This window comes from Vombatus ursinus, unplaced genomic scaffold (assembly GCF_900497805.2).
Source record: "Vombatus ursinus unplaced genomic scaffold, bare-nosed wombat genome assembly UNPS02014811.1, whole genome shotgun sequence".
In the NCBI taxonomy this organism is placed as follows: Eukaryota; Metazoa; Chordata; class Mammalia; order Diprotodontia; family Vombatidae; genus Vombatus; species Vombatus ursinus.
The window spans coordinates 6,345,908-6,356,981 of record NW_020954589.1 but is presented as its reverse complement, the minus strand read 5'-3'; the positions used below and the strand labels follow the sequence as shown (position 1 = coordinate 6,356,981).

General features: G+C 42.6%; 1 protein-coding gene across 1 annotated transcript; it reads left to right on the top strand.

Moving 5' to 3' along the window:
- Window positions 1-1,555: 1,555 nt before the first annotated feature.
- On the top strand, window positions 1,556-5,840 carry PSORS1C2 (psoriasis susceptibility 1 candidate 2). Its single transcript, XM_027876743.1, has 3 exons — window positions 1,556-1,623; window positions 3,674-3,791; window positions 5,125-5,840. The coding sequence occupies exons 2-3, from the start codon at window positions 3,740-3,742 to the stop codon at window positions 5,472-5,474; spliced, it is 402 nt and encodes a 133-aa protein (XP_027732544.1). The 5' UTR covers window positions 1,556-1,623; window positions 3,674-3,739; the 3' UTR covers window positions 5,475-5,840.
- Window positions 5,841-11,074: the final 5,234 nt, after the last annotated feature.

Here is an 11,074-nt window from a genome sequence, read left to right as displayed (position 1 = left end):
AAGGCAAAGAACCATTGGTCCTGGGAGGTGAACCTAGGGAGAAAGAGTAGGGCCAAAAGGGTTAGATGCCTGTGAACCTGAAGAGTAGAGGGGAAGGGTCTGTTTTTAGCTTCTCTCTCTGCTTGACCTGGTATCTCTGTCTACTTCCTACAGCCCTCCACCTCCACTGCCTGAAGAAATGAGATTTGAGTTGCAGCAGCTAAGAGAAGAAAGGGACCACCTAGAAGAAGAGCTGCAACTGAGTGCCCGCCTCATCCAACAAGAAGTGGGCCGAGCCCGGGCACAAGGTAGCACAAGGCTCTTGAATGGTTGGGTTCACACTGAAGATATGGAGAACTATAAATAGGAGAGCAAGATACTTATATCCTGTGGAAAGAGAATGGGGCGAGTGATGGTGGGTAAGAACCAAGGATCTACATCCTGATGTGGTGGTGTGACGTTATTGATTGTCTAATACTCAGGGGAGGAAGAGCGGATTCGGCTAAGTGAGGGGGTCCGGCATTTGGAGCAGGAGCTGCAAAAAACCCAGGAATCTTTGGCAGAGGTTGGGATTCAGCTGAAGGCAGCTCGACTGAGCCAGAAGGAGAGCACAGAAGAGGCTGCCTCCCTTCGGCGGGAGCTAACCCAGCAGCAAGAGACCTATGGGAGAGGTACAGGGGACAGTGAAGAGTTCTGAGAAGAGTGGAGGTGGGGAATTCATTCTTCAGTCCCATACCTAGCTCGTGGATCCTGATCCTGAGGCACGGGGTTCACAGGGGCAGAGACTAAGGTAAAATGGGACTCGGGTCTTCCCTTCCCTCCCTAGACTTACAGAAGAAAGTGGCTGAAGTGGAGTCGAGGCTTCGAGATCAGCTTTCAGAGTTGGAGAGAAGACTGAATGAAGCCCGAAAGGAACATTCTAAAGCTGGTGAGCTCAAGGGTTTGGCCATGGAAAGGGAAAATAGCATTAGACAGAACCTTCTTGTTCCTCTGATGTCACAGATTTATAGATGAATAGAATTTTAGAAGTAGAAGGAACTATAAAGATCATTCAGTCCAGCAGTTCTCATTTTATAAATGAAGCCTAGATAAGTAAAGTGACTTGCCCAAAGTTGCATAGCTGTTAGCTGGAAATTGGCAATTAGAACACTGGGTTCCCAGTTCCTTGTCCAGGAACTACTTTGACCATAATCCCATTGGATTAGTCCTTACACATCTTCCTTCTGTCCCCCCAGTGGTCTCCCTGCGCCAGGCCCAACGCCAAGCAGCCCGAGACAAGGAGCGTAGCCAGGAGCTGGGACGTCTGCAAGAGGAAGCCCAGAGGGAAGAAGGATTCCGGTTGCAGCAGAGGCTTCAAGAGCTGGAACGAGACAAAAACCTCATGTTGGTATGTTTTACCACTGGTTATGAGCTATAATTTTTCTCTTTCATAGAGGACAAAGGAAATCAGAACTCTATCCTGGGAAGAACTGGGGGTGGAGAAACATCTATTCTAACCCTCTTTTTCCTAGGCCACCCTAAAGCAAGAGGGTCTCCTTTCCCAATACAAACAGCGGCGGCTGTTCGCAATTCTTCCTTCCCCATCGCTGGAACCTGGCTCTGGAACCTCTCAAACTCAACATCCTACCAAGCAACTTTTGAAAGGTAGAATTCAGAGGAAGTTTGGGGACCTCTATTACCCCCTAGGGATCCACAATATCTCTTAACATTTCTCTAGATTTTTCTCTTCTTTAGTATCCACACCAAGCCCTCCCCTTCCCCTCATTTCACACCAAGTATAAGAGCTTTCTCTTATGTGATTCCCCTTTTATGGATTCCTTCTCAGGATCCTATCTCTCTGCATTGCTGGAAGATCTGCAGGAAATGAGTGAGGTTATCACTCGAGAAGAGGAGGGAGACAATGGGAGATGCTCAGTTGTAGGATCTTCCTCTTACCAGTTGTAAGCTGTAAAGGGGAACAGAACAGGTGGCGAATATAGCACATATGACCACCTGCTGGCTCTAATCCCCGAGCTACATCTGCCTTGATGTCTGTGAATTTTCTTACACTAAATAAAGGAGGTTTTAGTAGGATCTGTGAGTTTGGAAATGTTGTCTCTAAGGATTTAAAAAGGTCTTCCCAGCAGCTCTCTTTACCCCATATGCCTCCTTCCCCCTTTCCTATGAAATGGAAGATTTTCCCTTTGTAGCTCACTCCGAAGAATAAGAGCTTTTTTCATATTCCTCATTCCCTAGTTGGATCTGGATGATATGTTGAGAAGCAACAATTTTTTGTCAATTAAAGATTTTTTCAATTAAAATCAACCTTAAAAAAATTAAAATCAACCTTCTATCTCTTCCTGCCTTAAGCGAAAAAAAAGGAAGAACAAAACCCTTATAACAAATGTCAAGCAAAACAAATTTTTGAATTGTCCATATCTAAAAATATGTATGCCTCAGTTTGCACTCTCATTCTATCACCTCTCTGTCAGGAGGTGGGTGGCATGTTTCATCATGAATGGAATTGTAATTGGTCATTGCCTTGCTCAGAGCTCTTAAGCCCTTCAAAGTTGTTGCTTTTTGCAGTATTATTATTGTATGAATTGTTCTCTTAGTTCTATTTCTTTGTCTGCATCAATTCATACAAGTGAGAAGCAACACCTTAAAAAATAATAATTTGGAAAAGAAAAGCTTTTACCACTGGAAGAGGCAATTGAATGTGAAACCTGAAAGACTTCTAGGACTCGAAGGAATGACAGACTTTGAAATGGGAATGGGGCCCAGAGAGACAGCTGTATGAGGGCAGAAGAGGGGGAAAGTGGTGCTGGGGGATAAAAGAAAAACAAAGGGGACTGAGGGAGGAGAAGGAGAGCACTGAGGGACAGGAGAAGAAGATGGGCAAAGAAGATGACTGTCCGTAACTTAGTGCTTCTGCTGAGTAATCTTTTTGACTTGGCTGCAAAAAGGGGAACTAGGGTTTCCTGCTATTTCCTTCCTTGTTTTGAGTCATTCTGAATCTGCTCCAGTTTCTCCCTTGTGTTGTTTCATGTAGGGTGAAGTTTACAGGTTTTATAGTTTTTAAGTTGGAGCACTTGGATCCCTGAGGAAGGGTAGGAATGTGGAACAAAGATGGTTCCTGCAGAGAACAGGGATTGTAGGGAGATGTTTGTATCCTGGGAAAGAGTTGATGGGGGATGTATAGGTAGAGTGTCCCAGCTGTGACCCTTGTGTTCAAAGGGCATACAACACTCTCCCCACCCCAACTCCCCCCTGAAAGCCAGGCGTCGTTCTTGCTTCTGTTTCACTGCCTCTGTAATTAGGGTGCTTCCCCAAACGTGATTTGCATCCTGTCTGTGACTCCTGACTGAGGTAGGACATCAAAAATGGCCTCAGTATGAGTCTGGAGTGGGGAGGAGTGTGTATTGACTTGGAAGCTACTTGGGTAGGGCAAGGTAGGGACAAAGAATCTAGGTGCCCAGATTGCTGATGTGGAGAGCCAGGGAAGCTGGCAACCAGGACAGCTGAGACTGCCCTGAGACTGAGAGCTTAGAATGAGTAACTATTACACCTAAAATGCAAACTCCCTAACCCCCTTCTCTCCCTCCCAACAAGTCTGTCCAGTTATGTCCTTGCCCCTTTTCTGGCACCAGTTGAGTCATTGGGGTTTTCCCTTCTCAGAGCTTGGGCTCCTCCTCTTTCTCTTTTCCCTATAAAGTCAGTTCCTAGGCACTGCAGACTCAATCTGCCCCTCCTCTTGGGGCCCAGGAGAGACGGCTTCACCATGCTGAATTGGAAGCTACTGGGAATACTGGTTCTTTGTCTCCTTGCAGGAGGTGAGCAGAGGAAGCGGGAGAAATAGTGGAATAGAGGCACAAGAACAACCTGAGGGGTGGGGAAAGGAAAATGATAAAAGTAGGAGGTGACATACAGGTATGGGTTGGAAAGGTATTTGAGGGAGATGTCCAAGGTTTATATAGATCGAAAAAAATAAAATGGAGTAAAGGCTATTTCAGGGTATTATGTTTTAGGGTATCAGATTAATTTGGGGCCATACCATCTTTGGGATACAGGTCATGCTGTGGACTTGAGGGGTTTCTTCTATTTGGGGATCTGGCTTGGTGTGGAGGTTAATGGATCAGAATTGAGGTGGAAATTAGCATTATAGCCAATATTAGTATTTAGGGGAATTTCCTCCTTCCATTTTGCCTGTTGAATTCCTACCTGTCCTTTACAACTCATACCCACCACCTTCATGTTCCTTCTCCAATCTCCAGTTCCCACCTCAGACTTTTTATAACATGTTGTTTTAAACCTTTTTGATGTAATTCTAGTTTATTCTTCTACTAGACTATAAGCCCTATGAGGCAGGGATAAATTTGTATCTTTGTATCTACTTTTTATCTTTCCCCCAATGCCTAGCAAAGTGCTCTGCACTCTTTAGGTATTGAATAAATATTTGAATGAATGAACAAAAGGCATTTGAGAGATTTGAATGATTTTAGATTTGATGATAATTGCTTGCCTTTTCAATGAGAGTGGGTGGGGAGGGAGGAAGGGAGAAAATTTGGAACCCAAAGTTTTAAAAACCCATGTTTAAAAAAAATGTTTTCACATGCAACTGGGAAATAAGAAACATAGGAAATGGGGTACAGAAATCTATCCTGCCCTACAGGAAAATAGAAGGGGAAGGGGATAAGAGAGAGGGGGGACTAGGGGAAGGGGTATTCAGAATGCATGCCATCTTGGGGTGGAGGGAGGGGCGAGATGGGGTGAAAATTTGGAACTCAAAATCTTGTGGAAAAAATAAATAATAAAAATTAAAATTAAAAAGATTTGATGATAATCACTTTAGGAACATAGATAAGTTTAAGAGAATGTGTCAGTTTTGTTGGCCGCTTGAATTTGAGCTTAATTTGGGAGAACTGATCAGCTTAAAGTTTGCACACTTTTAAGGGTTTAGGTCAGTGTAGCAGATTGGTCAATTAAAGTTCACTTAGAAATTCAGATTAATTTAGGGTGTCATGGCAATTTAGGAATTTCTAGGTTCTGGGTTTTCAGGATTAATGTCCATTTCAGGATTTAGACGAATTCTGTCATTCATAGAATTTGTGGGGAGGGCATCATCTATTCCAATGACTTCACCACACTATTTTCTCTCCTGTATAGGCATCACAGGCAGCAATGACCACCCTTTGCCACCAGCCCTGGAGGCCCTTGAAGAAGAGGGTGCGCCACCATGGCCACAGGGCCCACCAGTCCCTGGTGATCCCTGGCCAGGGATACCCCCTGTTTTTGAAGACCCCCCACCCCCAGGCCCTAGTCGTACTTGGAGAGATCTGCCTGAAAGTGGAGTCTGGCCCCCTGAGCCCCCTAGAACAACTACTCCCCAGCCTCCACGGCCTGATGACCCCTGGCCTGCTGGACCCCAGCCCCCTGAGAATCCCTGGCCTCCTGGCCCTGAGGTAGATGTTCATGATGAGTCAGACCTTGATCCACCCAAGGAGGAATACAGATAATTGGGTGTTCTCAGTCCCCCTCTCTCATGCACATAAGGCCTGGTTCATCTAACACATCTTCCTCATTCCCCTGGATCAGTAATCTTTCTGTACCTCAATACCCCCTTATCTTTGCCCTTCTGATTCCACTATCCTCCCAAAGATTTACCCTTTCCCTCCATCTTTAATTCCTGTTGGTCACCCCCAAAGCGTATCCTTGCCTCATATTCTGTCCTCTTCTTCCCGTACCAATTCTTCCAGAATCTCTACAACTGGGATGGCACAGCTGTGTTTTTCTGCCACCATTTGGTGGCTGTGAACAGAGAGGTGAAGATGGACAATACCAGAACTTCCATGAAATGGAAAAATAAAACCATACTAATAATCCTTGTGTATTCATATCCTTTTATTCTTGAATGAGGTTGCTAAGAATTTCTGTTAGCTTCCTAGTCACCCAAAGTGGGGAATGAGGAGGAGGAAAGGGGAGAGAAACCTTACCCATAGTTTGAAAGTATGTTGATCCTCCTTTCATCCTCACAGTCCCTACTCCCTTCAGGGACCTGGGCATTTGGTTCATTAGCCCCCTATCTCTGGAACTCAAGAAATGTAACTTGGACCCATTGAGACCCAGAGAACTAGAGGATCCAGTTTCTGTGAAAGCTGTTGATGTTTTGGGCTGGGGTTAAGACAATAAAGGAATAAACATTCTTTAGACCTCAGAGAAACCAAAGGCTCAAAACATTTCATGGGACTAAGAGAAGTTGATAGGCTTAAAAGTAATATATATTGTACTTCCAGTTTACAATGTGTTTATCTTACAAGCCTAGGAGGTAGGTAGCAATAAGTATTTTCATTTTACAAGTGAGAAAACGGTTAGTGATATATCTTGTGGCCTAGTATAGCCCAAGGACTCGGGTTTGACCCCAATTTGTCCATTTCTCTGGCTTGTTGCCCATGATTTAATCCAGGAAAGTTATCCAAAAGAAAGCCTCAAGTAAGTTTGTGACAGGGGTGTCCCCAAATTCTGCCCAGGCACTCAACATTATGATATATGGTTAATGGGTGTGGTATAATCTTTATTTTGCCCCACAAAGAAAACAGGATCCTAAAAAATCACAAAAGCATTCAGAAAGCTTGGCCTTTTTCCCAGAAAGAACCAACTTTGGGATTCATCATGTTGCAGTGGAGAGAGCACATGACTTGTGAAGCACTAAACTCACGGGATTTGACTTCAAATTTAGACTTGCAACTTGTGAAGCTTTGGCCAAGTCACTTAATCTCTGGGTCTCAATTTCTTCATCTGTGAAAGGAGAGGGGTTGGATTAGGTAGCCTTTAGAGTCTACCTTCCAGATCTAAATCTGTGATCCCAGGAGCCTATGGTGCTTTCCAGATGCACGCAGCTAGTAAATGTCAGAGCAGGGATTTGAATTTGTTTCCTAAATTAAAATCAATGCTTTCCCACTAGAGTGCAGAGCCTGAAAGAAATAGAAAATCCATAGTATGTTTTGAGCTGGTCTGAATTCATTCAACATTCCCATTATGAGCATGTAGGATATGAACTGCTCTATGCTAGAGAGGTTACAGGGGAGATAGAAAAAGGTGGTTCCTGTATTCAAGGTGTGCTTTCCTACCTCCTGCTTTGCCTTAGGAAAAACACCTAAGCCGTCTGGGCTTCAGTTTCCATATGAGTCAAATGAGAGGGTTGAACTACATGGGCTCTAATGTTCTTTGCACTGTCTATAATCCTAGTTGGAGAGGTGACATGCATGCATGAAAAAAAGTTAAATAACTTTCCCGGGTCACTTAACTGGTAGAACAGGGACTAGAAAGCAAGCATTCTGAATTAAGGCCTATCTATACCTATCAGTTTGCTGCAACAGAGGATGATAAAATGTGGATTCCACTCTCACCAATACATGACTTTCATTAACATTAACAATGGAAGATAGCAAAGGGAGTATTTGATTTAAATTTAAGGGGGATTATTTAAGCAAAGATGTTTTGAATCCAGTGCTTAACGCAGTGCCTGGCATGTAGTAGATGCTCATTCTGTTCTGTCATTTTTCAGTTTTGTCCGACTCTTCGTGAAACCATTTGGGGTTTTCTTGGCAGAAATACTGCAGTGGTTTACCATTTCCTCCTCCAACTCATTCTACAGATGAAGAAACTGAGGCAAACAGGGTTAAGTGACTTTCCCAGGGGTCACACAACTGGCAAGTGTCTGAGGCCAGATTTAAACTTCGGAAGAGGAATCTTTCTGACTCCAGGCCCACTGCTCTGATCACTGTACCATCTAACTGCCCAGTAGGTGCTTAATGAATGTTCATTGACTGACTTGACTGATATCAAGACAATATAGAAAGCAAATGTAGATGTAGTCATTTTCATACAAGTTGTAACAAACTGAAATGGTACTAGTTCTCACAACAATCATAGCTAGTTTTTATATAGCTCTTTAAGGTTTGCAAAAGTGCTTTACGAATATTTTCCAAGTTTGACCCTCACAGCAATCCTGGGAGTAAGTGCTATTATTATCCCCATTTTACAGGTGAGGAAACTGAGGTAGACAGAGGTTAAGTGACTTATGCAGGATCACATAGCTAGTTCATGTTTGAAGCTAGATTTGAACTCAAGTCTTTCTGCTTAAAGGTCTAGCACTCTATCCAGTGTGCCATCTAGCTGCCCCCTAAAATGGAAATAATAGAAACCTATACTAAATTCCATGACATAGGAAAAAGGAAAGTTGGAAAAAGGAGATACAGGCTGATCAGTCAGAAAGGTACAAGGAAAACCAGAAGACTGGTGTCCCTACAGTCAAAGAAAATATCAGGGAGAGGAAAGTGGTCAACAGAGGCAGCAGGAGAGGTTCAAAAGGCTGAGAATAGAAGAGAGCATGTTGAATTTGGCCAGGAGGGCACTCTTAGCTAACCTAATGAAAGTTATGAGGACAGAATCCAGATTTTAGGCCCTGGGTGGTTGCAAACTGGTAGCAACGACTCTGAACCCTGTATATCTGGTTTCTAGATGCAGTTTTGCCAGTGATGTGACTTGGGACAAATTGTTTCCTGACTCTGGACCCCAATTTCTGGTGCCAACAGCAGATTGTACGGAATATGTGTAGACATTCACTAGCCACTTCTGGTCAACCATAGGGAAGTTCTGAGGGTTGACACAACCAGGTATAACTCAGGGGCTTGCAGTGGGGAATAATTGTGTCTTAATAATAAATAAATAATAAATTTAATAAATAATATTAATAAATTGATAAATACTTAATAATACATTTAATAAAAGTGTCTTAATTGGCTGCTAAACAGAAAGAGCTGATATTGCATATATAAAAGCTATCAAGTCTGCCTTTTTTCCCTTCCTTTTAGGCTATGAAATATGTAGGTTGTTTCCAGCTACATCTAGAAAATCTAGTGAAAGAAGAGAAGATTGCTCTGTCCCCCATCCAGGCTTTAGGAGGTCTCCAGAGGCAATGACTCCCTCTTTTGTGTTTTGTGTTTGCTTTTTCCGTATCTTAGGCAAATGAGTATCCAGGGGATGTGTCCTCAACTGGCAGTGAACTTTCAAATTCTGAAAGGTCCTAAGTCCCGGGAGACCCATGGTGGGGAACTCTCTCCATCTCTTTCAATTCAATTCAATGCAATTTAATTGAATCCAACAAACATTAATGTTAATATTAACAACATAACATATTGTAGTATAATATATAATAAATATATCAACATTATATATAATAAATAATAATAAAATATGTTATGTGTAATATAATACAATTACATATGTTATATATAAATATGTAATTATAATAGCATAAAATAATAATAATAGTAATAATATTAATATGGATAAACTATGTGCTAGGCACGGTGCTAAAGTGGTGGGGATACAAATAAAAAAAGTAAAGATAATCTCTGCTCTCAAGGACTTGCAATCCACAAATGGGAAGTAGGAGGACCAAGAGATATGGTGTCCCAGGGAGGCAGATCCCAGCCCTTTATAAAGGAAGATTTTGGGAGGAGTTTAGTGCTTTACCCTCCAGCCCTCCAATCAGAGGGGAGAGGCAACTGATTGAGGTTTTGAGAATCAAAAATAGAGTCAATCAGCAAGTGTGGTGATGAGATTTCAGGTGATCAGCTTATCCTGGGTGAAGCGGGATGTTCCCTGGAGTGGAAATCTAGCAGAATTGCTGATGGAAAATGGGGAGTAGGTCTGTCTTGAGAGATATACACTCATTAGGAAGGGTCTGATGACTGTGGGTCAAAGATAGGTGGCCAAACTAAAAGCAAAAGAGTTTTATCACAGATTTAGATTCCTGGGATACAGATTTGGTTTCATAACCTTTCCGCCTGCTTAGTGTTACAGCAACTTAGGATAGATAAGTAAAGCATTTCACAAAAGAGGAAGGGGTAGATTAAAAGGCAGATCAGCCAAGGGAGAAAAGAGGATTATTTGGAATGGCAGGATTTATTACCAGAATAAGAAAAAATTCCCTGTTCAAGGATAAGAGACAAGGCGAAGACTAAATACAATTTCACAGTTGTGCAAGAAGTCCTAGACCACTCTAGAATCTCTTGTCCAAGGATAGCAAGTAGTTGTTACAACAATGAAGGAGACCATCTGCTTTCCTGTGTCCTTGCATAGTTGGTAATTTTTAGATTTCTTATTTTCCACTATTAGACTACCAGGTGGTTGTGAGATTTGTTTGTCCATGAAGGGGATAGCTAGGTGTTGAAGTGGATAGAGTGCAGGGCCTGGAGTTAGGAAGACCCAAATTCAAATGTGGCCTCAAACACTTCTTAGCTGTGTGACCCTGGGCAAGTCATTGAACCCTGTTTGCTCAGTTTCCTCATCTGTAAAATGAGCTGAGGAAGGAAATGGCAAACTACTTCAGTATCTTTGCCAAAAAACTCCAGATGGGATCACAAAGAGTTGGACACAATTGAAACGACTGAACAAGTCCATCAAGATATTGCAAAATAATTGTAATTTCTATTCTCTCTCCTTGCCCCCCCACCGAAATGTCCAGGTCATGACCTTTTTTAGGGCAAGTTGTTCTTCTGGTCTCCCTGGCCCTGATCCTCAACACCAAGTAACTCCATTTTGTGGTTGAATTCTTTGGGTCTGCTCTCTGCTAGGTATAGCACCTCCTACTGGGTGTATTGCTCCATTGCAAGATGCCATTGCAGATAGCATAGGTGGGTAGGAGAGAAATTCCTTACTCTTCTTCCCAGTTCCCCATGCTACTTTGGAACAAGTGCAAAGGAAAGTGTGAAGAGCCACTCCCTCTCAAGAACTGGATTCTTCCTCCATAGCTAACTAGCTCTTTTCTCTACTTCTAGAGAAGAGGATCCTCTTAGACTTTGCTCTTTTTTGAAGGCCAGTAGGGATAAGCCTTTAGCCAGTGAAAGGGTAGCTTTCTGGTAATTCCATCAAGCTGACTAAGAAACTTTTTCATACCTATTAAAGGAGTAAAGATATGGAGAGCTAAAGATATGGAGAGCTAAAGGGATAAATCCTAAATAAAGTGAGAAAGGGCTTCTCCCAGTTTTATAACTATTAGCTCAATTCTTTTTTTTTTTTTTTTTGGTGAGGCAGTTGGGGTTAAGTAACT